Source organism: Somniosus microcephalus, unplaced genomic scaffold (genome assembly GCF_052327205.1).
Source record: "Somniosus microcephalus isolate GS21.2 unplaced genomic scaffold, FLI_Smic_1.0 scaffold728, whole genome shotgun sequence".
Lineage (NCBI taxonomy): Eukaryota > Metazoa > Chordata > Chondrichthyes > Squaliformes > Somniosidae > Somniosus > Somniosus microcephalus.
The window spans coordinates 62,919-90,041 of record NW_028225915.1 but is presented as its reverse complement, the minus strand read 5'-3'; the positions used below and the strand labels follow the sequence as shown (position 1 = coordinate 90,041).

Sequence of the window (27,123 nt, the reverse complement as noted above, 5' to 3'; positions counted from 1 at the left end):
ATAAAAAAAAAACTGAAAATGCTGGAAACGCTTAGCCGGTCAGGCAGCTTCTGCGGGAGAGAGGGGGCAGAGGTCGGGTTAAAGTTTCTGCTCGATGACCCTTTCCTCAGAAGCGGGAGATGTTACAGAGCCAGAGGGTGGGAGGGGAGAATAAATGGCCACCGGAAAAGAACAAGCTGTAATGTGATTGGGGTGGAGTTAAACTTTTGGGGGCTGATCGAGGGGAGTGCGAGCTGTTCAACCGCCATTCCTGGGGGCGGGGAGGGAAGAGACTGCCGTGTTTCCTACACCACAACAGTAACTATTGGCTGTAAAGCGTTTTGGGATGTCCTTAGGTGGTGGTAGGCGCTATAGAAATGCAAGTCTTTCAAGTCTGCCTTCAAGAAGTGTAGAACTCTCCCACTAAAAGCAGTAGATGCTAGCTCAATTAATCATTTTAAACCTGAGATCAATAGGTTTTTGCTAGAGAAGGGTATGAAGGGTTAAGGAACCAAAGCGGGCAGATGGAGTTAGGATACAGATCAGCCACAATCTCTGAGTGACGGGACAGGCTCGATGGGCTGAATGGCCTCCTCCTGCTCCTATAATCGTTGGAGCTGTGGTTAAGGTCACCGAATATTTTCAGCTAGCTTCCGTTCTGTGGGTGATTGATGATTTTTTTTTTAAACTACCTCTGCTAGTACGAGGAATACTTTCCAGCTCCTCCACCCATGCCTCCGTTGCCCCCGGAGGAACCGCCTTTGCCAGAGGAAGAAATGGACGTTTCCAGTGAGGAAGAATCGGAGTATGAAAGTGGGAGTGAAGAGGACAAAGAGAGGTGCGTAGAAGAACGACAAATTCCATTTATACAGCGCCTTTAACGTAGTAAAACATAGTCGGCCATTCAGCCCCTCGAGACTGTTCTGCCGTTCAATCAGATCAGGCTGATCTGCATCTGAACTCCATTCACCCGCCTTGGTTCTACAAACCCCAACCCCTCCACCCAACAAAAAAAAACATCGATCCTGAAAACCTCAATTGACCCCCCCCCCCCCCCCCCCCCCCCCCCCCCCCCCCGCAGCCTCACCAGCTCTCTGGGGGAGAGAGTTCCAGATTCCCACTGCCCTTTGTGTGAAGAAGTGCTTCCTGACATCACCCCTGAACGGCCTGGCTCTAATTTTAAGGTTCTGCCCCTTGTTCTGGACTCCCCCCACCAGAGGAAATAGTTTCTCTCTCTCGACCCGATCAACTCCTTTAATCATCTTAAACATCTCAATTAGATCACCCTTTAACTCAGGGGAATACAAGCCCAGTCTGTGCAGCCTGGCCTCGGAATTTAACCCTTTTAGCCCCGGTGTCAGTCTGGTCAGCGCAGCATGTGAGGGGGAATGTTCCACGGGGCTCTCTCCTGGCTTGGTGCCTGGTGAATGTGAGTTTTGTAATATTATCTGGACACAGGCTACAGTCTTGTCCCTGTATTGATGATGAGTTCAAAACATGGAGTGACCACACTTCAAAAGTACTTCATTGGCTGTAAAGCGCTTTGGGACGTCCTGAGATCATGAAAGACGCTGTAGAAATGTAAGTTCTTGGTTCTGTAACCTTTAACACCCTTACCTAACAAAAATCTATCCTCCTCAGTTTTGAAATTTTCAATTGACCCCCAGCCTCAACAGCTCTCTGGGGGCGAGAGTTCCAGATTCCCACTGCCCTTTGTGTGAAGAAGTGCTTCCTGACATCACCCCTGAACGGCCTGGCTCTCATTTTAAGGTTCTGCCCCCTTGTTCTGGACTCTTCCCCCCTACAGGAAATGGTTTCTCTCTATCCCAAAGCGCTTCACAGGAGTGTCATCACGCAGAATTTGACACAGAACCACATAAGGAGGTGTTTGTACGGGTGGCCAAAAGCTTGGTCAAAGAGGTAGGTTTTGAGGTGGAGAGGTTTAGGGAGGGAATTCCAGAGCTTAGGGCCCAGGCAGCTGAAGGCACGGCCGGCAATGGTGGGGCAAAGGGAGTGGGGGATGGACAAGAGGCCAGAATTGGAGGAGCGCGGAGATCTCGGAGTGTTGTAGGGCTGGAGGAGGTTACAGAGATAGGGAGGGGTGTAGGGTGGGAGGGGTTACAGTGATGGGGAGGGGTGTAGGGCGGGAGGGGGTTACAGTGATAGGGAGGGGTGTAGGGTGGGAGGGGGTTACAGTGATAGGGAGGGGTGTAGGGCTGGAGCGGGTTACAGTGATGGGGAAGGGTGTAGGGTGGGAGGGGGTTACAGTGATAGCGAGGGGTGTAGGGCGGGAGGGGGTTACAGTGATAGGGAGGGGTGTAGGGTGGGAGGGGGTTACAGTGATAGGGAGGGGTGTAGGGTGGGAGGGGTTACAGTGATGGGGAGGGGTGTAGGGTGGGAGGGGGTTACAGTGATAGGGAGGGGTGTAGGGTGGGAGGGGGTTACAGTGATAGGGAGGGGTGTAGGGTGGGAGGGGGTTACAGAGATAGGGAGGGGTGTAGGGTGGGAGAGGGTTACAGTGATGGGGAGGGGTGTAGGGTGGGAGGGGGTTACAGTGATAGGGAGGGGTGTAGGGTGGGAGGGGGTTACAGTGATAGGGAGGGGTGTAGGGTGGGAGGGGGTTACAGAGATAGGGAGGGGTGTAGGGTGGGAGGGGGTTACAGTGATAGGGAGGGGTGTAGGGTGGGAGGGGGTTACAGTGATAGGGAGGGGTGTAGGGTGGGAGGGGGTTACAGAGATAGGGAGGGGTGTAGGGTGGGAGGGGGTTACAGTGATAGGGAGGGGTGTAGGGTGGGAGGGGGTTACAGTGATAGGGAGGGGTGTAGGGCTGGAGGAGGTTACAGTGATAGGGAGGGGTGTAGGGTGGGAGGGGGCTACAGTGATGGGGAGGGGTGTAGGGTGGGAGGGGGTTACAGTGATAGGGAGGGAGGGGGTTACAGTGATAGGGAGAGGTGTAGGTGGGAGGGGGTTACAGTGATGGGGAGGGGTGTAGGGTGGGCGGGGGCTACAGTGATAGTGAGGGGTGTAGGGTGGGAGGGGGTTACAGTGATAGGGAGGGGTGTAGGGCAGGTGGGGGTTACAGTGATAGGGGTGTAGGGTGGGAGGGGGTTACAGTGATAGGGAGGGGTGTAGGGTGGGAGGGGGTTACAGTGATAGGGAGGGGTGTAGGGCGGGAGGGGTTACAGTGATAGGGAGGGTGTAGGGTGGGAGGGGTTTACAGAGATGGGGAGGGGTGTAGGGTGGGAGGGGGTTGCAGTGATAGGGAGGGGTGTAGGGCGGGAGGGGGTTACAGTGATAGGGAGGGGTGTAGGGTGGGAGGGGGTTACAGAGATGGGGAGGGGTGTAGGGTGGGAGGGGGTTACAGTGATGGGGAGAGGTGTAGGGTGGGAGGGGGTTACAGTGATAGGGAGGGGTGTAGGGTGGGAGGGGGTTACAGTGATGGGGAGGGGTGTAGGGTGGAAGGGGTTACAGTGATAGGGAGGGGTGTAGGGTGGGAGGGGGTTACAGTGATAGGGAGGGGTGTAGGGTGGGTGGGGGGGTTACCGAGATGGGGAGGGGGCGAGCCCATGCAGGAGGCGTTGGTGGACCGGGAGCTTATGTAGGTCCGTGAGCACGGGATGATGGGTGAACGGGTCTTGGTGCCAGTTAATCTACGGTGATGTGAATGGTGATGGGCTGCTTCTAGTGGTTAGCAAGATAGGAAAATAGGGCACAAATTTAAGATAATAGCAAAAAGAATGAAAGGGATGGTTCGAGAAACATTCTTTACACGGAGTGTAGTGAGAATGTGGAGTCCATAAATTCATTTGAGAGGATTGGATGGTGTCTTGAAAAGGATAAATATTTGTTAATATGAGGAGTAAGCTAAGCGAGGAAGTTATTCTAAACCTTTATAAATCACTGGTGAGGCCCCAGCTGGAGTATTGTGGCCAATTCTGGGCACCGCAGTTTAGGAAGGATGTCAAGGCCTTGGAGAGGGTGCAGAGGAGATTTACTAGAATGGTGCTGGGGATGAGGGACTTCAATTATGTGGAGAGACTGGAGAAGCTGGGATTGTTCTCCTTAGAGCAGAGAAGGTTAAGGGGAGATTTGATAGAAGTGTTCAAAATTATGACGAGTTTTTATTAGTAAATAAGCAGAAACTGTTTCCAGTGGCAGGAGGGTCGGTAACCAGAGGACACAGATTGAAGGGAATTGGCAAAAGAACCAGAGGGGAGATGAGGAGAATGTTTTTACAGCGAGTTGTTGTGATCTGGAATGCGCTGCCTGAAAGGGCGGTGGAAGCAGATTCAATAGGAACTTTCAAAAGGGAATTGATAAGGGGAAAAATGTGCAGGGCTGTGGGGAAAGAGCACGGAGTGAGACTAATTGGAGAGCTCGACCAAAGAGCCGGCACAGGCACGATGGGCCGAATGGCCTCCTCCTGTGCTGTGAGATTCGAAGCAGGCGAGTGGGATTAGAGTAGGTGGCTCCTGGTTGGGGGAGAGGGGGTGGAGGTGAGGAAGCTCGAGCGCAGACTTGGCAGCTCAGTGCCCTGTTTCAGTGCTGCAACGTTCTGGTTCAATATGTCAACAGTCTGTCGTTTTGCTCACAGCGATCAGCACAGCAGCTTCTCACTGTCCTTCTGCTAGTTCAAGGACCCTCTGATTAATGTTCAACATGTGTTGGTCGCACCATATGGTTGCCTCAGGTGGTAAAAGAAGGAAAGGTCTTGTGCTAATGTAGCGACTTTCACGTCCCCATGATGTCCAAAAGTGCTTTACAACCAGCGAGGTATTTTTTGAGACGCTGTTCTAATATAAGAAGTGCGGCAGCCAATTTGCGCACAGCAAGCTCCCACACTGTTTTGGTGATGTTGGTTGAGGGATAAATGTTGGCCAGGACACGGGGGAGAACTCACTTGCTCCTCTTCGAAATCGCTCCTGATCCGAAAGACGGCACTTCCGACAGTGCGACGCTCCCTCAGCACTGCACCTCTGACAGTGCAGCGCTCCCTCAGCACTGCCCCTCCGACAGTGCAGCGCTCCCTCAGTACTGCCCCTCCGACAGTGCAGCACTCCCTCGGTACTGCCCCTCCGACAGTGCAGCACTCCCTCAGTACTGCCCCTCCGACAGTGCAGCGCTCCCTCAGTACTGCCCCTCCGACAGTGCAGCACTCCCTCGGTACTGCCCCTCCGACAGTGCAGCACTCCCTCAGTACTGCCCCTCCGACAGTGCAGCACTCCCTCGGTACTGCCCCTCCGACAGTGCAGCGCTCCCTCAGTACTGCCCCTCCGACAGTGCAGCGCTCCCTCAGTACTGCCCCTCCGACAGTGCAGCGCTCCCTCAGTACGGCCCCTGCGACAGTGCAGCACTCCCTCAGTACTGCCCCTCCGACAGTGCAGCGCTCCCTCAGTACTGCCCCTCCGACAGTGCAGCACTCCCTCAGTACTGGCCCTCCGACAGTGCAGCACTCCCTCAGTACTGCCCCTCCGACAGTGCGGCATTCCCTCAGTACTGCCCCTCCGACAGTGCAGCACTCCCTCCGTACTGCACTGGATTCTGTACTCAAGTCTCTGGAGTTCGACTTGAACCCCCGACCTTCTGACTCAGAGCAGAGTGTGCTACACACTGAGCCACGGCTGACACCGAAAGAGATAGGAGGTTATTTCATAGATTGATACAGCCATTCGGCCCATCGTGCCTGTGCCGGCTCTTTCGACGAACAATCCAATTAGTCCCACTCCCTGCTCTTTCCCCACAGCCCTCCAATTTTTTCCTTTTCAAGTATTTCTCCAATTGCCTTTTGAAAGTTATTATTGAATCTGCTTCCACCGCCCTTTCAGGCAGCGCATTCCAGATCACAACAACTCGCTGTAAAAACATTTCTCCTCATCTCCCCTCTGGTTCTTTTGCCAATTCCCTTCACTCTGTGTCCTCTGGTTACCGACCCTCCTGCCACTGGAAACAGTTTCTCCTTATTTACTCGATCAAAGCTCCTCTTAACCTTCTCTGCTCCAAGGAGAACAACCCCAGCTTCTCTAGCCTGTCCACATAACTGTAATCGCTCATCCCTGGAAATCTGTTTAAGTCTCGAAGCGTTTTATTTTCTCTGCAGAATGGTACGAATGATGGGATTAGCCTCACTTCCACCAAAACGGACACAGAAGAAGAAACGGGTTTCAGTCAGAAAACGGCCCAGATTAAAGGACCTGATTAATATGCCGAAAGCACCGACCCACAGGTGAGAGTCCAAGAAAATAACTCTGCGGCTCGGAGCTTGTACAACGAACACGGCTCATCCTTACTGTGTGAATACCACAGCAGGAGTGAATCTGTTAACAAGTTCAGGGATATTTTATCCAATGGGCTCGTATTCCCAGCAGAATCTCGCTCCTGTGCTCCGTTCTGCACTTGGCGACTTATAGTTGGCCATCTATTGGCGGTAATGTATAAACAATTAGACTAATTGAGTAGGGTAGGGTGGACAATCAGCGCTAAGCTTTCCAACACACCCCAGCAGTGTCCCTGCACACATTGGAACATCAATTACCAGCACACCCCAGCAGCGTCCCTGCACAAACTGGAACATCAATTACCAGCACACCCCAGCAGTGTCCCTGCACACACTGGAACATCAATTACCAGCACACCCCAGCAGTGTCCCTGCACACACTGGAACATCAATTACCAGCACACCCCAGCAGTGTCCCTGCACACATTGGAACATCAATTACCAGCACACCCCAGCAGTGTCCCTGCACAAACTGGAACATCAATTACCAGCACACCCCAGCAGTGTCCCTGCACAAACTGGAACATCAATTACCAGCACACCCCAGCAGTGTCCCTGCACACACTGGAACATCAATTACCAGCACACCCCAGCAGTGTCCCTGCACACACTGGAACATCAGTCAGCTTTTGCTTTGTCTCTTCCTCTCCCTTCCCAGCTCCCATCCCCCGGTGCCACCGTCCGAGGTCTTTGACCAGCCGCAGCCTCACGGTCAAAAGAAAATCGAATTCCACATCTCCGTCGATGTTGGTGGCTTGCTCGAGGGAGGAGGGGAGCGTCGAGCAGGTAGGAGGTCACGGACTTGGCGTGCGCTCGGTCTGAGCGAGGTTGTTTAAGCGTTTTTCCCAGTTGCAAAAACAACAAACTTGAATTTTTTAAAGCACCTGTTCTCAAAAGCCACTCGCAGCCAGTTAATTACTGGCAGTTATGTTGCGTCATGTCATTTGAGCTATGATGTGGTAAGTGTAAAGAAAGAAAGACTCTCCTATTACAAGACTGCCTTCTCCCATCGCCCGCCCCTCGTCCCCCGCCCCCGTCCTCATTCTTACTGTTGTCACGTGTAATAATTCCTTCAGTGAAATGACTGACTGGCAGCATCGATTCTCATCAAAAGATATGTTGAGTGTTGTGCATTAAATATAATCTCTCCTTTAATGCAGTGTGAATTTTAACAGGAATGATACATTAGCTCTCGGCCTGGCAACGCCTCGATTTTAAAATTCTCATCCTCTTATTCAATTCCCTCCATGGCCTCGCCCCTCCCTATCTCTCTAACCTCCTCCAGCCCTACAACACTCCGAGATCTCCGCGCTCCTCCAGTTCTGGCCTCTTGTCCATCCCCCACTCCCTTCGCCCCACCATTGGCGGCCGTGCCTTCAGCTGCCTGGGCCCTAAGCTCTGGAATTCCCTCCCTAAACCTCTCCGCCTCTCTCTCCTCCTTAAAACGCTCCTTAAAACCTCCCTCTTGGACCCAGCTTTTGGTCACCTGTCCTAAAATCTCCTCATGTGGCTCGGTGTCAAATTCTGTTTGATAATCGCTCCAGTGAAGCACCTTGGGAGGTTTTACTACGATAAAGGCGCTTTATAAATACAAGTTGTTGTTATGCAGTTAGTTAAGAATCCAGTCACATTCTAGATGGGAATTACTGTAAACAAACTGGTGGTTTCAATATGAGGCCATTGCCAGTGATGTGTGTACGATTGTTGAGCACAGTTTAACTAATTTCATGTTTTCAGAGTCACAGGAGAATTCTGAGCCTCAAAGCTCAGGATTTGGAAAGATCAGGCCTGCTCCTGTCTGTTCGAAAAGTGAAAGCGAGGAGGAGGAAGAAGAGGAAGAGATTCCTTCCGAGTTCATTTCCAGGAAACAGCTGACGAAGGGCAGAATCACCAGAGACGGTATGTGTGATGGGGCGGTGTTTGGGTATGTGTGTGTGAGGGGCGGGGGGGGAGAGAGAGGGTCCCAGTGTAAGAGGGGGAGGGGAGAGAGGGTCCCAGTGTAAGAGGGGGAGGGGGAGAGAGGGTCCCAGTGCAAGGGGGGGTGGGGGGAGGGTTCCAGTGTGAGAGGGGAGAGAGGGTCCCAGTGTGAGAGGGGAGAGAGGGTCCCAGTGTGAGGGGAGAGAGGGTCCCAGTGTGAGGTGGGGGGGGAGAGAGAGGGTCCCAGTGTGAGGGGGGGGGGGGGGAGGGGAGAGAGGGGTCCCAGTGTGAGGGGAGAGAGGGTCCCAGTGTGAGGGGAGAGAGGGTCCCAGTGTGAGGGAGGGGAGAGAGGGTCCCAGTGTGAGGGGAGGGAGGGGGAGAGAGGGTCCCAGTGTGAGGTGGGGGGGAGAGAGGGGTCCCAGTGTGAGGTTGGGGGGGTGAAGAGAGAGGGTCCCAGTGTGAGGAGGGGAGAGAGAGGGGTCCCAGTGTGAGGTGGGGGAGGGGGGGGGGGGGAGGAGAGAGAGGGTCCCAGTGTGAGGTGGGGGAGGGGGGGGGGGGGAGAGAGAGGGTCCCAGTGTGAGGTGGGGGAGGGGGGGGGGGGGGAGAGAGAGGGTCCCAGTGCAAGGGGGGGGTCCCAGTGCAAGGGGGGGTGGGGGGAGGGTTCCAGTGTGAGGGGGGTGGGGGGAGGGTCCCAGTGTGAGGGGCGGGGGGGAGAGAGGGCCCCAGTGCCAGGGGGGTGGGGAGAGAGAGGGACCCAGTGCGAGGGGGGGGGGGGGGGCGGAGAGGGTCCCAGTGCGAGGGGGGTGGGGAGAGAGAGGGCCCCAGTGCGAGGGGGGGGCGGGTCGGGGAGAGAGGGTCCCAGTGCGAGGGGGCGGGGGGAGAGAGAGGGTCCCAGTGTGAGGGGGGAGAGAGAGGGTCCCAGTGTAAGGGGGGGAGAGAGGGTCCCAGTGCGAGGGGGGGGGTGGAGAGAGAGGGTCCCAGTGCGAGGGGTGTGAGAGAGAGAGGGTCCCAGTGCGAGGGGGGGGAGAGAGAGAGGGTCCCAGTGCGAGGGGGGGGAGAGAGAGAGGGTCCCAGTGCGAGGGGTGTGAGAGAGAGAGGGTCCCAGTGCGAGGGGGGGGAGAGAGAGAGGGTCCCAGTGCGAGGGGGGGGAGAGAGAGAGGGTCCCAGTGCGAGGGGGGGAGAGAGAGAGGGTCCCAGTGCGAGGGGGGGGAGAGAGAGAGGGTCCCAGTGTAAGGGGGGGGAGAGAGGGTCCCAGTGCGAGGGGGGGGGGGGGAGAGAGAGGGTCCCAGCGTGAGGGGGGTGGGGGAGAGAGGGTCCCAGTGCGAGGGGGGGGGAGAGAGAGAGGGTCCCAGTGCGAGGGGGGGGAGAGAGAGAGGGTCCCAGTGCGAGGGGGGGGGAGAGAGAGAGGGTCCCAGTGCGAGGGGGGGGAGAGAGAGAGGGTCCCAGTGCGAGGGGGGGGAGAGAGAGAGGGTCCCAGTGCGAGGGGGGGGAGAGAGAGAGGGTCCCAGTGCGAGGGGGGGGGGAGAGAGAGGGTCCCAGTGCGAGGGGGGGGAGAGAGAGAGGGTCCCAGTGCGAGGGGGGGGAGAGAGAGAGGGTCCCAGTGTGAGGGGGGGGAGAGAGAGAGGGTCCCAGTGCGAGGGGGGGGGAGAGAGAGAGGGTCCCAGTGCGAGGGGGGGGAGAGAGAGAGAGGGTCCCAGTGCGAGGGGGGGGGAGAGAGAGGGTCCCAGTGTGAGGGGGGGGAGAGAGAGAGGGTCCCAGTGCGAGGGGGGGGGAGAGAGAGAGGGTCCCAGTGCGAGGGGGGGGAGAGAGAGAGAGGGTCCCAGTGCGAGGGGGGGGGGGGAGAGAGAGAGGGTCCCAGTGCGAGGGGGGGGAGAGAGAGAGGGTCCCAGTGCGAGGGGGGGGAGAGAGAGAGAGTCCCAGTGCGAGGGGGGGGAGAGAGAGAGGGTCCCAGTGCGAGGGGGGGGAGAGAGAGAGGGTCCCAGTGCGAGGGGGGGGAGAGAGAGAGGGTCCCAGTGCGAGGGGGGGGAGAGAGAGAGGGTCCCAGTGCGAGGGGGGGGAGAGAGAGAGGGTCCCAGTGCGAGGGGGGGGAGAGAGAGAGGGTCCCAGTGCGAGGGGGGGGAGAGAGAGAGGGTCCCAGTGCGAGGGAGGGGGGAGAGAGAGAGGGTCCCAGCGCGAGGGGGGTGGGGGAGAGAGGGTCCCAGTGCGAGGGGGGGGGAGAGAGAGAGGGTCCCAGTGCGAGGGGGGGGAGAGAGAGAGGGTCCCAGTGCGAGGGGGGGAGAGAGAGAGGGTCCCAGTGCGAGGGGGGGGAGAGAGAGAGGGTCCCAGTGCGAGGGGGGGAGAGAGAGAGGGTCCCAGTGCGAGGGGGGGGAGAGAGAGAGGGTCCCAGTGCGAGGGGGGGGGAGAGAGAGGGTCCCAGTGCGAGGGGGGGAGAGAGAGAGGGTCCCAGTGCGAGGGGGGGGAGAGAGAGAGGGTCCCAGTGTGAGGGGGGGGAGAGAGAGAGGGTCCCAGTGCGAGGGGGGGGGAGAGAGAGAGGGTCCCAGTGCGAGGGGGGGGAGAGAGAGAGAGGGTCCCAGTGCGAGGGGGGGGGGGAGAGAGAGAGGGTCCCAGTGCGAGGGGGGGGAGAGAGAGAGGGTCCCAGTGTGAGGGGGGGAGAGAGAGAGGGTCCCAGTGCGAGGGGGGGGAGAGAGAGAGAGTCCCAGTGCGAGGGGGGGGAGAGAGAGAGGGTCCCAGTGCGAGGGGGGGGAGAGAGAGAGGGTCCCAGTGCGAGGGGGGGGAGAGAGAGAGGGTCCCAGTGCGAGGGGGGGGAGAGAGAGAGGGTCCCAGTGCGAGGGGGGGGAGAGAGAGAGGGTCCCAGTGCGAGGGGGGGGAGAGAGAGAGGGTCCCAGTGCGAGGGAGGGGGGAGAGAGAGAGGGTCCCAGTGCGAGGGGGGGGGAGAGAGAGAGGGTCCCAGTGCGAGGGGGGGGGAGAGAGAGAGGGTCCCAGTGCGAGGGGGGGGGAGAGAGAGAGGGTCCCAGTGCGAGGGGGGGGGAGAGAGAGAGGGTCCCAGTGCGAGGGGGGGGAGAGAGAGAGGGTCCCAGTGCGAGGGGGGGGAGAGAGAGAGGGTCCCAGTGCGAGGGGGGGGGAGAGAGAGAGGGTCCCAGTGCGAGGGGGGGGAGAGAGAGAGGGTCCCAGTGCGAGGGGGGGGGGAGAGAGAGAGGGTCCCAGTGCGAGGGGGGGAGAGAGAGAGGGTCCCAGTGCGAGTGTCTTGAGTAAAAGCCAAATTGGATTCCTGCCAAACTATAGAACATCCGATCATATCTTCACCCTACAGACCCTAATTGACAAACACGTTCACCATAACAAAAGCAAAATCTACGCATGCTTTGTAGATTTCCAGAAGGCTTTCGACTCCATCTGGCATGACGGTTTATTCCTGAAACTTATCGAAAGCGGGGTAGGAGGGAAAACATATGATGTAATTAAATCAATGTATACAAACAACAAATGTGCAGTTAAAATTGGAGACAAACAAACAAAATACTTCCCACAGGGCGGGGGGTGACGCAGGGCTCGCCAATCTCACCGACACTCTTTAATATTTACATAAATGGATTGGCAAAACTACTTGAACAATCTACAGCACCCGGCCTCACCCTGTATGAATCCAAGGTTAAATTCCTGCTCTATGCAGACGACCTGGTTCTGCTGTCACCAACTAAAGAGGGTCTACAGCAGAACCTGGACCTGCTGGAGTCGTACTGCCAGACTTGGGCCCTGACAATAAATCCCCAAAAAACCAAAGTCCTTGTGTTCCAGCAAAGATCCAAACATCAGGGACCCAAAATAAATTTCACAGTAGGAACAACCAAAATTGAACAAACCACTCACTACACATACTTGGGCTTAAAAATCAGTTCTACGGGAAACTTCAAACTGGCTGTGAATGAACTGAAAGAGAAAGCAAGAAGGGCTTTCTATGCCATCAAAAAATCAATCCAAATAGAAATCCCAATTAGCATTTGGCTCAAAATTTTCAAATCAGTAATTGAACCAATTGCACTCTATGGCAGTGAGGTATGGGGACCGCGAACTCAACAAGAATTTGCAAAATGGGACAAACACCCAATTGAGATCCTACATGCAGAATTCTGTAAAAGTATCCTCCGGACTCAAAGGAAAACAGTAAACAATGCATGCAGGGCGGAACTAGGCCAATATCCATTAATAATCACTATCCAAAAAAGAGCCACCAAATTTTGGAATCACCTACAAATGAGCAACCCCCAATGCTATCACTACGACGCCCTGAAATGCCAAGAGCTGACCATAAAGAAGAATACCCTCAGTCAACTAGTCCTGGGACTCAGTGAAGTAACTACTAACAATAACCAGCCCCAGGACAGTGACAGGGTAACACAAAGAATTCGACCCAACACAATCGTCGCTAAGCAAAAGGAAAAATATCTGACATATTGGGCAGAAACAACAAAAACCCAAAGCAAACTCAATTGCTACTTGGCCCTAAACAGACAATACAACATAGCTGATTACCTGACCATGGTAAAGGATAACAAACTGAGAAGAACCTTGACAAGGTACAGACTTAGCGAACATAGCCTAGCAATCGAAAAAGGCAGACAATAATACAATACAATACAAATCGCTTTATTGGCATGATAAGGTACATCTTATGTTGCCAAAGCATCAAAATACATTTATGGTTGAACACATAAACGCGGTTCCATTCATACAGTGTATAAACAGGTATATCCCTGAGTTTATAAATATATTTTCACCTTGTTTATATATACTCTTGTCTTAGTTTACTGGTTGTCCCTCTGTTCATGGCAAGCTGTAACATAGTGTGCCGCCAGTGTTACACAGCTTCTCTCCTCCCCCAGTAGGAATGGGAGTTTTTGGTTGTCAGTCAGATTTCTGAATTCAGGGCATATTTGTGAGAATTTTTGATAGAAATTCTCTCTGATGCCCTGATATTTTCCACAGGCTGTGAGGAAGTGCATCTCTGTCTCAACTACTCCCTGACTGCAGTGAGAGCATATCCTGTCTTCTCTTGGCAGCCTGGTCTGCCTGTGTCTGCCTTTTTCGATCGCTAGACACAGGCAGACCAGGCTGCCAAGAGAAGACAGGATATGCTCTCACTGCAGTCAGGGAGTAGTGGAGACAGAGATGCACTTCCTCACAGCCTGTGGAAAATATCAGGACATCGGGGAGAATTTCTACCAAAAATTCTCACAAATATGCCCTGAATTCAGAAATCTGAATGACAACCAAAAACTCCCATTCCTACTGGGAGAGGAGAGAAGCTGTGTAACACTGGCGGCACACTATGTTACAGCTTGCCATGAACAGAGGGACAACCAGTAAACTAAGAAAAGAATATATATAAACAATGCGAATGTATATTTATACACTCCGGGATATACCTGTTTATACACTGTATGAATAGAACTGCGTTTATGTGCTCAACCATAAATGTATTTTGATGCTTTGGCAACATAAGATGTAACTTGGCAACATAAGATGTAACTTATCATGCCAATAAAGCGATTTGAATTGTGAATTGTGGGAGAGAGAGGGTCCCAGTGCGAGGGGGGGGGGGAGAGAGAGGGTCCCAGTGTGAGTGGGGGAGGGGAGAGAGAGGGTCCCAGTGTGAGGTGGGGTGGGGGGGGGAGAGAGAGGGTCCCAGTGTGAGGTTGGGGGGGGGGGGTGGAGAGAGGGTCCCAGTGCAAGGGGGGGGGGGGGAGAGAGGGTCCCAGTGCAAGGGGGGGTGGGGGGAGGGTTCCAGTGTGAGGGGGGGGGGGAGGGTCCCAGTGTGAGGGGCGGGGGGAGAGAGGGTCCCAGTGCAACGGGGGGGGGGTGGTGGAGAGAGAGGGTCCCAGTGCGAGGGGGGGGGGTGGGGGAGAGAGGGTCCCAGTGCCAGGGGGGTGGGGAGAGAGAGGGACCCAGTGCGAAGGGAGGGGGGGGGGGCGCGGAGAGAGAGCGTCCCAGTGCGAGGGAGGGGGGGGGTGAGAGGGTCCCAGTGCGAGGTGGGGGGGGAGAGAGAGGGTCCCAGTGTGAGGGGGCGTGGGGGAGAGAGAGGGTCCCAGTGTGAGGGGGCGGGGGGGAGAGAGAGAGGGTCCCAGTGTGAGTGGGGGGGGAGAGAGAGAGGGTCCCAGTGTGAGGGGGGGGGGAGAGAGAGAGGGTCCCAGTGTGAGGGGGGTGGGGGAGAGAGAGAGGGCCCCAGTGTGAGGGGGGTGCGGGAGAGAGAGAGGGTCCCAGTGTGAGAGGGGGGGGGAGAGAGAGGGTCCCAGTTTGAGGGGCGGGGGGGGGAGAGAGAGGGTCCCAGTGCTGGGGGGGGGGGGGGGGGCAGGTGGGAGAGAGAGGGTCCCAGTGTGAGGGGGGGGAGAGGGTCCCAGTTTGAGGGGCGGGGGGGGGGAGAGAGAGGGTCCCAGTGCGAGGGGGGGGGGGTGGGGGAGAGAGGGTCCCAGTGCCAGGGGGGTGGGGAGAGAGAGGGACCCAGTGCGAAGGGGGGGGGGGGGGCGCGGAGAGAGAGCGTCCCAGTGCGAGGGAGGGGGGGGGTGAGAGGGTCCCAGTGCGAGGTGGGGGGGGGAGAGAGAGGGTCCCAGTGTGAGGGGGCGTGGGGGAGAGAGAGGGTCCCAGTGTGAGGGGGCGGGGGGAGAGAGAGAGGGTCCCAGTGTGAGTGGGGGGGGAGAGAGAGAGGGTCCCAGTGTGAGGGGGGTGGGGGAGAGAGAGAGGGCCCCAGTGTGAGGGGGGTGCGGGAGAGAGAGAGGGTCCCAGTGTGAGAGGGGGGGGGGAGAGAGAGGGTCCCAGTTTGAGGGGCGGGGGGGGAGAGAGAGGGTCCCAGTGCTGGGGGGTGGGGGGGCAGGTGGGAGAGAGAGGGTCCCAGTGTGAGGGGGGGGGAGAGGGTCCCAGTTTGAGGGGCGGGGGGGGGGAGAGAGAGGGTCCCAGTGCGGGGGGGGGGGGTGCAGGTGGGAGAGAGAGGGTCCCAGTGTGAGGGGGGGGGAGAGGGTCCCAGTTTGAGGGGCGGGGGGGGGGGAGAGAGAGGGTCCCAGTGTGAGGGGGGGGGGGGGGAGAGGGTCCCAGTTTGAGGGGCGGGGGGGAGAGAGAGGGTCCCAGTGCGGGGGGGGGCAGGTGGGAGAGAGAGGGTCCCAGTGTGGGTGGGGCGGGGGGGAGAGAGAGGGTCCCAGTGTGAGGGGGGGGAGGAGAGGGTCCCAGTTTGAGGGGCGGGTGGGAGAGAGAGGGTCCCAGTGTGGGTGGGACGGGGGGGGGGAGAGAGAGGGTCCCAGTGTGAGGGGGGGGGGGGGGGGGGAGAGGGTCCCAGTTTGAGGGGCGGGGGGGGAGAGAGAGGGCCCCAGTGTGGGTGGGGAGGGGGGAGAGAGAGGGTCCCAGTTTGAGGTTGCGGGGGGGGGAGAGAGAGGGTCCCAGTGTGAGGTGGTGGGGGGGTGGGGCGGGGGGGGAGAGAGAGGGGTCCCAGTGTGAGGGGGGGGGGAGAGGGTCCCAGTTTGAGGGGCGGGTGGGAGAGAGAGGGTCCCAGTGTGGGTGGGACGGGGGGGGAGAGAGAGGGGTCCCAGTGTGAGGGGGGGGGGGGGGGGAAGAGGGTCCCAGTTTGAGGGGCGGGGGGGAGAGAGAGGGCCCCAGTGTGGGTGGGGAGGGGGGAGAGAGAGGGTCCCAGTTTGAGGTTGCGGGGGGGGGGAGAGAGAGGGTCCCAGTGTGAGGTGGTGGGGGGGGGGGGCGGGGGGGGGGAGAGAGAGGGTCCCAGTTTGAGGGGCGGGGGGGAGAGAGAGGGTCCCAGTGCGGGGGGTGGTGAGAGGGTCCCAGTTTGAGGGGCGGGGGGGGAGAGAGAGGGTCCCAGTGTGAGGGGGGGGGAGAGGGTCCCAGTTTGAGGGGCGGGGGGGAGAGAGAGGGTCCCAGTGCGGGGGGGGGGGGGGGGAGAGGGTCCCAGTTTGAGGGGCGGGGGGGGAGAGAGAGGGTCCCAGTGTGAGGGGGGGGGAGAGTGGTCCCAGTTTGAGGGGGGGGGGGAGAGGGTCCCAGTTTGAGGGGCGGGGGGGGAGAGAGAGGGTCCCAGTGTGAGGGGGGGGGAGAGGGTCCCAGTTTGAGGGGGGGGGGGGGAGAGGGTCCCAGTTTGAGGGGCGGGGGAGAGGGTCCCAGTTTGAGGGGCGGGGGGGAGAGAGAGGGTCCCAGTTTGAGGTGGGGGGGGGGGGGGGGGAGAGTGAGGGTTCCAGTGTGAGGGGGGGGAGAGAGAGGGTCCCAGTTTGAGGGGCGGGGGGGAGGGTTGCAGTGAGAGGGGGGGGAGGATGTGCCAGGATGGCATTGTGCCACGGTTGCAGGGTAATGATCTGTGGATGCTGAGGAGATCGTGTGATGGAGGAGGATGTGTGCTATACTGGCGGGGGCTGTGGTGAGGGTGGAGTGCCAGGGTACCAGCGTGTTTTGCTTGCTTATATTCACATTTTGAAATCCAATTCTAGATTGTAGCATTTTTGCCCTTTGTAGCGATCGCAGCATTCCAAAATACTGATCATCAAAACTATTTATGATTTCTTTTTTTTTAAAATAGAAAATTAAATGTTGGCTGGAATTGATTCTGAGGGGTCTTGACACGGTAGATGTAGAGAAGATGTTTCCCCTCGCGGGGGGCGGGGGGGGAATCTAGAACGAGGGGGCATAGTCTCAGAATAAGGGGTCGCCCATTTAAAACCGAAATGAGGAGGAATTTCTTCTCTGAGGGTCGTGAATCTTTGGAATTCTCTTACCCAGAGAGCTGTGGAGGCGGAGTCATTGAATATATTCAAGGCGGAGATTAACAGATTTTTGAACGATGAGGGAGTCGCGGGTTATGAGGAGCGGGCAGGGAAGTGGAGTTGAGACCAAGATCAGATCAGCCATGATCTTATTGAATGGCGGAGCAGGCTCGAGGGGCCGAATGGCCGGCTCCTGCTCCCTGTTTCTTAGGTTCTTATGAGCTATTTTTTTTTTAGTTCACTAGCCAGTGGTGAGAGTAAAACTTCCCGGCTAATATCCTATTTCCTCTGGTGGGTGGAGTCCAGAACAAGGGGACATAACCTTAAAATTAGAGCCAGGCCGTTCAGGGGTGATGTCAGGAAGCATAAGAACATAAGAAATAGGAGCAGGAGTAGGCCAATCGGCCCCTCGAGCCTGCTCCGCCATTCAATAAGATCATGGCTGATCTGATCCTAACCGCCAATCCACTATCCCAGAACCATCTCCTGAATCTAACAGAATTAGACACACGAAATAGGAGCAGGATCAGGCTACACGGCCCCTGGGCCCGCTCCGCTACCCACAGGGCCATGACCGATCCGAACCTAGACTCATGTCCAATTTCCTGCCCGCTCCCCGTAACCTTTAATTCCCTTTACTTCTAGGAAACTGTCTATTTCTGTTTTAAATTTATGTAATGATGTAGCTTCTACAGCTTTTTGGGGCAGCATATTCCATGGACCTACCACTTGCTGCACCTGCATACTAACCTTTTGAGTTTCGTGCACCAGGACCCCCAGATCCCTTTGTACTTCAGTACTTTCCAGTTTCTTGCCATTAAGATAATAACTTGCTCTACTATTTTTCCTGCCAAAGTGCATAACCTCACACTTTCCAGTATTGTATTCCATCTGCCAAATCTCTGCCCACTTACTTAGCCTGTCTATGTCCCTTGGCTGGGGAGTCTAGAACCAGGGGCCACAGCCTCAAGATAAAGGGTAGGACATTCAGGACTGAGATGAGAAGAAATTTCTTCACACAGAGGGTGGTGAATCTTTGGAATTCTCTACCCCAGAGGGTTGGGGAGGCTCAGTCATTGGGTATATTCAAAACAGAAGTCGGTAGATTTCTGACTAGTAAGGGCATCAAGGGATATGGCGATAGGGGCGGTGAATGGAGTTGAGGCAGAAGATCAGCCATGATCTCATTGAATGGCGGAGCAGGCTCGAAGGGCCGAATGGTCGACTCCTGCTCCTAATAATTCTTATGTATGCTTCAATGAGATCCCCTCTCATTCTTCTGAATTCAAGAGAATACAGGCCTAGTTTACTCAATCTCTTCTATACAACAGTCCCGCCATCCCAGGAATCAATCTCGTGAACCTTTGTTGCACTCCCGCTATGGCAAGTATATCCTTCCTTAGGTAAGGAGACCAAAATTGTACACAGTACTCTAGGTGTGGTCTCACCAAGGCCCTATATAATTGGAGTAAGACTTCTTTACTCCTGTACTCAAATCCTCTTGTAATGAAGGCCAGCATACCATTTGCCTTCCTAATGGCTTGCTGCACCTGCATAGTCACTTTCAGTGACTCATGTACAAGGACACCCAGGTCCCTTTGAGCATCTGCATTCCCCAATCTTTCACCATTTAGGAAATACTCTGCCTTTCTGTTTTTTCTACCAAAGTGGATAACTTCACATTTATCCACATTATATTCCATCTGCCATGTTCTCGCCCACTCACTCAGCCTGTCGAGATCCCCTTGAAGCCTCTTCACAACTGACACTGCCACCTAGCTTTGTACCATCAGCAAATTTGGAAATGTTACATTTAGTCCCCTCATCCAAATCATTGATATAGATTGTGAATAGCTGGGGCCCAAGCACCAATCCTTGCGGTACCCCACTAGTCACAGCCTGCCATCCTGAAAAAGACCCGTTTATCCCTACTCTTTGTTTTCTGTCTGTTAACCAATTCTCAATCCATGCTAGTATATTACCCCCAATTCCATGTGCCCTAATTTTGTTCACCAACCTCTTATGTGGGACCTTATCGAAGGCCTTCTGAAAATCCAAATACACCACATCTACCGGTTCTCCTTTGTCTACTCCACTAGTTACATCCTCAAAGAACTCCAATAGGTTTGTCAAACAGGATTTCCCTTTCATAAATCCATGTTGACTCGGCCCAATCTTACTATTAGTTTCTAAGTGCCCAGTTATTGCATCCTTTATAATAGATTCCAGCTGTTTCCCAACTACTGATGTGAGGCTAACAGGTCTGTAGTTCACCGTTTTCTCTCTTCCCCCTTTCTTAAATAGCGGGGTTACATTTGCTATCCTCCAATCTGCAGGAATCGTTCCAGAATCTATAGAATTTTGGAAGATGACAACCAATGCGTCCACTATTCCAATGGCCACCTCTTTCAAAACCCTAGGATGTAGGTCATCCGGTCCTTGGGATTTATCGACTTTTAGTCCCATTAATTTTGCTAGTACTGTTTTTTTTACTAATAATAATTTCTTTAAGTTCCTCATTCTCATCACACCCTTGGTTTCCTCGTATTTCTGGGAGGTTTTTTGTGTCTTCCTCCGTGAAGACAGAAACAAAGTATTTATTTAATTTCTCTGCCATTTCCTCATTCCCCATTATAAATTCTCCCGTCTCTGACTGTAAAGGACCTACATTTACCTTCGCCAGTCTTTTCCTTTTCACATACCTATAGAAGCTTTTGCAATCCGTTTTTAAATTTTTCGCTAGTTTGTGCTCATATTCCATTTTCCCTTTCTTTATCAATTTCTTGGTCCCCTTTGCTGATTTCTAAGAAGATCCCAATCCTCAGGCTGACTGCTTTTTCTGGCAACTTTATAAGCTTCCTTCTTTAACTTAATACTAGCTTTAATTTCTTTTGTTAGCCATGGTTGGATCACTTTTCCTTTTGGGTTTTTATGCCCTAGAGGAATATATGTTTGTTGCAAACTTTGTATTATTTCCTTGAATGTTAGCCATTGTATGTCCACCTTCATACCTTTTAGTGTAGTCTCCCAATCTACCATGGCCAACTTGTCCCTCATACCCTTGTAGTTTCCTCTGTTTAGATTGAAGACCGTAGTTTCAGATTGGACTACATCACTCTTAAACTTAATATAAAATTCAATCATATTATGGTCACTTGTCCCTAAAGGCCCCTTTACCACAAGATTATTGATTAGCCCTTTCTCATTACACAGTACCAGATCCAGAATAGCCTGTTCCCTGGTTGGTTCCTCCACATACTGATCCAGGAAAGCATCTCGCATGCATTCCAAGAATTCGTCCTCCACACCATTAGTGGTAATTTGATTTGCCCAGTCAATATGTAAATTAAAGTCCCCCACGATTGCAGTATTGCCCTTGTTACATGCACTTCTAATCTCTTGATTGATCCTGTGCCCTACATTACCATTACTGTTTGGTGGCCTATACACAACTCCCACCAATGTTTTCTGCCCTTTGCTGTTTCTTAGCTCCACGCAAACTGATTCTGGTTCTATATCATGATCTGCCGAGCCAAGTTATCTCTACCGTACAGATCTCATCCCTTATTAACAGTGCTACGCCACCTCCTTTTCCTTTTTATCTGTCCTTCCTAAATGTTGAGTACCCTGGAACATTCAATTCCCAGCTTTGGTTACCCTGCAACCATGTCTCTGCAATGGCAATTACATCATACCTATGTTCCTGTGTTGCTATGAATGGTGGAACAGGCTCGAGGGGCTGAATGGCCTCCTCCTGTTCCTGTGTTGCTGCCATAGAAACATAGAAGATAGGAGCAGGAGTAGGCCATTCGGCCCCTCGAGCCTGTTCCGCCATTTAATGAGATCATGGCTGATTATCCAAATTCAGTTCCCTGTCCCTGCTTTCTCCCCATATCCCTTGATCCCTTTAGCCCTAAGAAATATATCCAACTCCTTCTTGAATATCTTTAATGAATTGGCCTCAACTGCCTTCTGTGGTAGAGAATTCCACAGGTTCACCACTCTCTGGGTGAAGAAATTCCTCCTCATCTCTGTCCTAAATGGGTTACCCCTTATCCTTAGACTGTGACCCCTGGTTCTGGACTCCCCGACCATCAGGAACATCCTTCCTGTATCTAGTCTGTCCAGTCCTGTTAGAATTTTATAAGTTTCAATGAGATCCCCTCTCATTCTTCTAAACTCCAGCGAGCATAAGCCCAATCGACCCAATCTCCTCTCATACGTCATTCCTGCCATCCCATATGTCGATATGTAGTTTGATGGGTTTTATTTCTTACAGAAATAGAGAGCATGTCAATGTTCAAGAATTACAATCCTGGCGAGCCAACCTGTCGACTGTACGTAAAGAATCTGTCTAAGCAAGCTGAAGAGAAGGTAATCTCTCTTGCAACTCCACCCGTCGCTAGTTGCTTTTTTTTAAAAATGCAACTTCAGTAAGATTGAGTTGCGAAGTTTGTGCATTGGTATTTTCACACTTTGATCTCGTTCCAGGACTTGAAGTTCATCTTCGGCAGATACGTCGATTTCTCATCGCAAGCTGAAAGGAACATGTAAGAGACCGTCGTCCTGTTTCACTGACAGAGTCTTTATTTCAACGTGTATATATCGAAATAGACTTATGGTTGTGAGCCCCACTCTAGAGACCTGAGCACATAATCCAGGCTGACACTAAAACAGATTATCTGGTCATTATCACATTGCTGGTCATTGTGGGAGCTTGCTGTGTGCAAATTGGCTGTCTCGTTTCCTACTTTACATCATTGATGACACTTCAATAGTACTTCATTGGCTGTAAAGCGCTTTGGGACGCCCTGCAGTCGTGAAAGGCGCTATATAAATGCAAGCCTTTTTTATTGATTGGCAATTGAACTAAAATGTTAACGTTATGAAACCCTCCCTGTCACATTGAATTTATTTTCCTGTTTACAGCAGCAACTTGCATTTATATAGCACCTTTTAAAGTAAGAAAACGTCCCAAGGTGCTTCACTGGAGCGCAATCGGACAAAAAAATGAGTAGTGACACCGAGCCACATATGGCGACATTAGGACAGGTTTTAAGGAGAAGCTTAAAGGCGGAGAGAGGTTTGGGAGGGAATTCCAGTGCTTGGGGCCCAGGCGGCTGAAGGCACGGCCGCCAATGGTGAGACGAAGGGAGTGGGAGATGGACAAGAGGCCAGAATTGGAGGAGTGCAGAGATCTCGGGAGGGGGGGGTGGTTGTAGGGCTGGAGGTGGTTACAGAGATAGGGGGGGCGCAAGGCCACACGGATTTGAAAACAAGGATGAGAATTTTAAAATAGAGGCTTTGCCGGACTGGGAGCCTGTGTAGGTCAGCGAGCCCATTTAGTTCCCCTGTTTGGAAAAGGACAGTGAGTGACTGTCTGAAGAAGAAACCAATTTCTCTTTTTGTTTTGTATTTGAATGACGGGTGATTTTAAAAGCTGTTCTTTTGCCTTCGCAGGTTCGACATCCGATTGATGAAAGAGGGGCGGATGAAGGGACAAGCTTTCGTTGGACTTCCCAATGAGAAGGCAGCAGCCAAGGCCCTGAAGGAAGTAAACGGGTTCGTTCTCAATGAGAAACCAATGGTGGTCGTATCCTTTCATTGAACAGCGGGGGATTATAATGATCGCTGGGGAATGAATGTGCTCCAGATATGTAAAGGGAAAAAGATTGGTGAAGTCAAGCGTAGGTCCCTTGCAGTCAGAATCAGGGGAATTTATAATCACAGAATCACAGAATCTACAGTGCAGATAGAGGCCATTTCGGCCCATCGAGCCTGCACCGACACACATCCCACCCTGTTCCCGTAACCCCACGTATTTAATTCCCTAACCCTAAGGGTCAATTTATCATAGCCAAATAATGGGGAACAAAGAAATGGCAGACCAATTAAATACATACTTTGGTTCTGTCTTCACAAAGGAGGACACAAATAACCTCCCAGAGATGTCGGGGAACATACGGTCTAATGAGAGGGAGGAACTGATAGAAATCAGTATTTGTAGGGAAATTGACGGGATTGAAGGCCGATAAATCCCCAGGGCTTGATAATCTACATCCTAGGGTACTTAAGGAAGTGGCCCTAGAAATAGTAGATGCATTGCTGGTCATCTTCCAAAATTCTATAGATTCTGGAACAGTTCCCATGGATTGGCGGGTAGCTAATGCAACCCCACTATTCAAAAAAGGTGGTAGAGAGAAAACGGGGAATTACAGACCGGTAAGCCTGACATCGGTAGTGGGGAAAATGCTAGAGTCCATTATAAAAGATGTACTAGCAGAGCACTTGGAAAACAGTGCCAGGATCGGACAAAGTCAACATGGATTTACAAAAGGTAAATCGTGCTTGACTAATCTACTGGAATTTTTTGAGGATGTAACTGGCAAAATAGATAAGGGAGAACCAGTGGATGCGGTGTATTTGGACTTTCAGAAGGCTTTCGATACGGTCCCGCATAAGAGATTAGCGTGTAAAGTTAAAGCACATGGGATTGGGGGCAAGGTACTGACTTGGATAGAGAACTGGTTGGCAGACAGGAAGCAAAGAGTTGGAATAAACGGGTCTTTTTCCGAGTGGCAGGCAGTGACTAGTGGGGTACCGCAGGGATCGGTCCTAGGACCCCAGCTATTCACAATATAAATGATCTAGACGAGGGAACTAGATGTAATATCTCCAAGTTTGCAGACGACACAAAGCTGGGTGGGCGTGTGTGCTGTGAGGAGGATGCCAAGAAACTCCAGTATGATTTGGACAGGTTGGGTGATATGGCAGATGCAGTATAATGTGGATAAATGCGAGGTTATCCACTTTGGTGGCAAAAACAGGAAGGCAGATTATTATCTGAACGGCAATAGATTGGGAGAAGGGGAAGTGCAACGAGACCTGGGTGTCCTTGTGCACCAGTCGCTGAAGGTAAGTATGTAGGTGCAGCAGGCGGTAAAGAAGGCAAATGGTATGTTGGCCTTCGTAGCGAGAGGGTTCGAGTACAGGATGTGCGGGTTAGGTTGATTTGGCTATGATAAATTGACCCTTAGTGTTAGGGGGTTAAATATGTGAGGTTACGGGGATAGGGTGGGATATGTGTCGGTGCAGGCTCGATGGGCCGAAATGGCCTCTATCTGCACTGTGGTGATTCTGTGATTCTGTGAAGTATGTCATGCTGCAGTTGTACAGGGCCTTGGTGAGACCACATCTTGAGCATTGTGTGCAGTTTTGGTCGCCTTATCTGAGGGAGGATGTTCTTGCCATGGAGGGAGTGCAGCAAAGATTCACCAGGCTGATACCTGGGATGGCAGGAATGACGTATGAGGAGAGATTGGGTCGATTGGGCTTATACTCGCTGGAGTTTAGAAGAATGAGAGGGGATCTCATTGAAACTTATAAAATTCTACAGGACTGGACAGACTAGATGCAGGAAGGATGTTCCCGCTGGCAGGGGAGTCCAGAACCAGGGGTCACAGTCTAAGGATAAGGGGTAAGCCATTTAGGACAGAGGTGAGGAATTTCTTCACCCAGAGAGTGGTGAACCTGTGGAATTCTCTACCACAGAAGGCAGTAGAGGCCAATTCATTAAATATATTCAAGAAGGAGTTAGATATATTTCTTAAGGCTAAAGGGATCCAGGGATATGGAGAGAAAGCAGGGACAGGGTACTGAATTTGGATGATCAGCCATGATCGCATTGAATGGCGGAGCAGGCTCGAGGGGCCGAATGGCCGACTCCTGCTCCTATCTTCTATGTTTCTATCAGAACGGGAAAAGGTTGGAGATGGAGCAGGTTTTTAAGCAAGTGCAAGAGGCAGAGAAAGGGGGGAGGGAAGGAAAGAACGAAAGGGAAGGTGGAAGGCGGGAGAGATTAAATGACAAAAAGGGATGATGGTGCGAGGCAAGAGGGGGCGGTAATGGGACAAGCAAAGGAACACAAGATGGGTCTAGAGGAGGTGTAAATGTGAATAACCGAATCATTGCCAACAGCTGCTGTCTGGGGAAATAATAGGGGCAGAGGTTATGATCTGAAACTGTTGAACTCGATGTTGAGTCCAAAAAGCTTTAAAGCGTTAAATCGAAAGATTGAGGTGCTGTTCCTCGAGCTTCATTGGAAGAGTGTAAGAGGCCAAGGACTGAGAGGTCAGAGTGGAAGTGGAGCGTCAAATTAATGTGAAAGGCGACCGGAAGCTCGGGGTCACGCTTGCGGACTGAACGGGGGGTGCCCCAGAATCTCCTTATGTGGCTCGGTGTCAACTGCTGCTCTGATTTACGCTCCTGTGCAGCACCTTGGGGCATTTTACTACGTTAAAAGGCGCTATATAAATGCAAGTTGTTGTTGCCTCTTCAATTGTACCCAACGTTGGTCCTTAGCGGCTTTACAGCAATTTGCCCGCTCCGCACGGCCGAAGCAAGATTCATCGGAGAGCAAGAGAGGCCGAGGAAAGTGAGGATCGGAGGGTCCATACGGTGGGTCTCTTGCTGTGCTCGTTGACTTAGCATTTCACCCCGACGTCACTCTGAGACCAAGGTTCTGAGGCTAGTTGATGTCTTGTTTCTTTTCTCTTGGTTGCAGTTCACACTGTGTACAGTAAAAGCCCTGCTCATCAATTTGGGGGAATGATAAATTCAATGTATCCTTTATAATGTATCCTTTATATAAAAACAAAAAGTAATGCATTGCAAAAACCCAGAATTGGTGTTCCTCCCATTCAGTCACGGAGCGTGTGCGGGGAACCGGGCGGCGTCCCAGCTCGCAGTCGGGGCCTTGTGTTTATTTTCCTGTCCACCTGAAAGATTGATAACCCCCAGCTGACCAGTTCTGATCATCCGCTGAATGAAAAGCACTTTTTAAAAATACTTTTAGCCGCTGTGATTTGTAAGCAGTTCGCCGCAGCAAGACACCGCACGCACGTGCCCACGCCCACACCCTTACCCTTAACACTTGCTGGTTGTAGCACGACGTGCATCCTGAAAACTGCGATTTTAGCATCAGGAACTCACGGAGGCTGCCATGATGTCAGATCTGAATGTCAAATCGCTCGCCCCAGTAATAATATAAGGAAAAATAGGGAACGATTTTCAAGGGTGTTTGAAACCCTTTTGGATCAAGAACACAAGCACCAACCCAATTGGCGGGGGAAATTCTTTTTTAAATAAGTAAAAGAGGAATTGAAAGTTTTCACTGCTGGTACAGTCAGGACATGCGAAGATGTCGGATAGAAACTTACCCACTGGTCCATCCAGTGCTAATGTCCCACGCCTCGCGTTTCAGACTCTTCCCCACCCATCATGTACATCCCCTGGGAGAAAACCAGATTAAACCCCAGCTAATTAGCGGGGGGGGGGGGTTTTCTCTCCGAGCCCTTTGGCAGGTGGAGACTAGTCCAGGAGATCACATTGACAGCACAATCCCTGGTGTCCTGTCCAGTCACTTTCTTTAACATGCTCTATTTACCCAAAGTCAAAGAAGAGCATGGCCGTGCTGCAGCCCTCCAGCCTGGCCTTGGAGGGTCCTCCTGCCTTCAGATATCAGATACGGGCATTACAGTCTCATTTTGCCATAACAGCATATGGCCAACTCCTGCTCTTATTTCTTATGTTCTTAAACCCTTTCACAATCTTAAAGGCCTCGATCAAGTCACCCCCTCAACCTTCTCTTTCATAGAGAAAAGAGCCCCAGCCTGTTCAATTTTTCCAGGTAGTTATAACCTCTCAGTCCTGGTATCGTCCTTGTGAATTCTTCTACGAGGTGAATGGAAAACCCTTTTGTCACGAGAACATCTCAGAATATCTGCCGTGTGTTTCCAGCGTCCGCTATCCCCCTGTGTTCAGGAATGTTGAAGGACAGTCGCTCTGAGGGTGAGCGAGGGGTGTGGTGTTTGTCGGTGCTCTGTTTCCTTCACCTCCAGTGTTGCGGTTTGGGTTCTGGCAGAGTGTTTATTGGTCACGGCCAGCACAGAGGAATATTCAACCGGGAGACGACAGCAGACACTGCATCGAAATCCTCGCTCCGTCAATCCGCATCGTATGTGAAATACTGTTTATTTAACTTTGTGAAAGTGTCAATGACTAGTCAAGCGTTGGATTCTCAGTGCTTGCCGTCAAATGAATGTATATATTCAATAAAAGTAAAAGTTGATGTTACAGAATTATTTTTGTTCGAGCTGGTTTTGTTTTCGTTGTGTTGCTAACATAGAAGATAGGAGCAGGAGTAGGCCATTC

At 53.0% G+C, this 27,123-nt stretch overlaps 1 protein-coding gene across 2 annotated transcripts in view; it reads left to right on the top strand.

Annotated features, from left to right (window-relative positions):
• rnpc3 (RNA-binding region (RNP1, RRM) containing 3) overlaps positions 1–27,050 on the top strand; it is a 50,603-nt gene extending 23,553 nt beyond the window's left edge. For both annotated transcript variants that reach the window (XM_085980923.1, XM_085980921.1), the window contains 9 exons: positions 681–817; positions 6,077–6,202; positions 6,912–7,039; positions 7,991–8,152; positions 21,191–21,285; positions 21,403–21,461; positions 22,372–22,504; positions 25,284–25,368; positions 25,475–27,050. In XM_085980923.1, the coding sequence (XP_085837049.1) occupies positions 681–817; positions 6,077–6,202; positions 6,912–7,039; positions 7,991–8,152; positions 21,191–21,285; positions 21,403–21,461; positions 22,372–22,504; positions 25,284–25,349 (906 nt within the window). In that variant the 3' untranslated portion in view covers positions 25,350–25,368; positions 25,475–27,050. The remainder of the gene's footprint in view (positions 1–680; positions 818–6,076; positions 6,203–6,911; positions 7,040–7,990; positions 8,153–21,190; positions 21,286–21,402; positions 21,462–22,371; positions 22,505–25,283; positions 25,369–25,474) is intronic.
• The last annotated feature ends 73 nt before the right edge of the window (positions 27,051–27,123 follow it).